This window comes from Terrapene carolina, unplaced genomic scaffold (assembly GCF_002925995.2).
Source record: "Terrapene carolina triunguis isolate 2854851 unplaced genomic scaffold, T_m_triunguis-2.0 Scaffold833, whole genome shotgun sequence".
NCBI lineage: Eukaryota > Metazoa > Chordata > Testudines > Emydidae > Terrapene > Terrapene triunguis.
In genome coordinates this window covers 2,113,233-2,114,348 of record NW_020665184.1, presented here as the reverse complement: position 1 = coordinate 2,114,348, position 1,116 = coordinate 2,113,233, and the positions used below count along the sequence as shown (strand labels likewise).

The 1,116-nt window shown below is 61.8% G+C and overlaps 1 protein-coding gene across 1 annotated transcript in view; it reads right to left on the bottom strand.

The window, feature by feature from the left end:
- IL27RA (interleukin 27 receptor subunit alpha) overlaps window positions 1–1,116 on the bottom strand; it is a 12,680-nt gene that overhangs the window by 2,794 nt on the left and 8,770 nt on the right. Inside the window, exons 10-11 of the mRNA XM_026660591.2 lie at window positions 616–717; window positions 342–503 (exon numbers count right to left, since the gene is read on the bottom strand). Of these exons, the coding sequence (XP_026516376.1) occupies window positions 342–503; window positions 616–717 (264 nt within the window). The remainder of the gene's footprint in view (window positions 1–341; window positions 504–615; window positions 718–1,116) is intronic.

Below are 1,116 nucleotides of genomic sequence, written 5' to 3'. Positions count from 1 at the left end.
GGTCTCCATGTTCCCATTGCCCTCAGCCCCGCCTCGCCAGGGTCAGACAGAAGGGGAAGGGAGAGCTGCCCTTCCTATCTGAGGCTAACGCCCCTTCTCCACTCCCAAGACTTGGCTCGGCGCCTGTCTTCACCAGCACCCCCTCTAGTGGCCAGCCTACATAGAGGATAAAAGTCTCACTATCGCTGCTGGCAGAGGGAGCGATCCCTTTAGCTCGGAGACCCCCAGGTCCAACTCCAGCGGCTGCCCCACCTGAGATATCGACTCAGCTCCCACCAGGCCCACGCTGCTGGGGTGTTGCCTGTTCCCACAGCACCCCGGATCCGTGGGGTGGCACTTACTGGGCTGGTAGGTCTGTGGGCTCTCCGTGGGCGTGGCGAGGTAGAGGGTGTAGTGAGTGATGTGCCCGTTGCGCTGCGCCAGGGGGATCGCCTCCCAGGAGATGATGGACGCCTCCTTGGAGATGCTATGATCCTGCAGGCCCTGGGGCCCTGCCGATGGCACTGGGGAGAAAGGAGAGGGGATGGGCTGTGAGTGACAGCCAGCACTACCCATCCTACCTTCCTTAGTGCCCAGCGAGTGCCAATCAGGGTGGGACGGGGGCTGTGCACCTACCTCCTTCCTGGGTGTAGGCTCGGACAGGGGCCGATGCACCAAAGCCCCCGGGGTACAGCCCGTACACGCGGACCTGATACGGCACCCGAGGTCTGAAGTCACCTGGGGCGGGGGAGCGAAGGGAGACAGGGTCAGTTCCCAGGGCGAGCTGCCAATCTGAGCGGTCGCTGGCTTAGAAGCACAAAGTAGAAATTCCCTGCCCTTCTCGGGCACCTCACAACCGAGCCCCACAGCTCTGGCCTCCCCTCCCCGTCCTCGGTGCAGCAGGGTTCCGAGGCTCATCTTACAAATGGGGAAACTGAGGCACCCAGCAATTTTGTGCATGGGCCCAGGATAGGGCCCAGGAGTTATGACTCCCAGCCCTCCCTCCTTTAACCACTAGACCTTACTCCCCATTTCCAGAGCTGGGAATAGAACCCGGGAGCCTTGACTCCTGTCCTATCCCTACTTTAACCCACTAGACCCCACTCCCCACCCACAGCCAGAGATAGAACCCAGGAG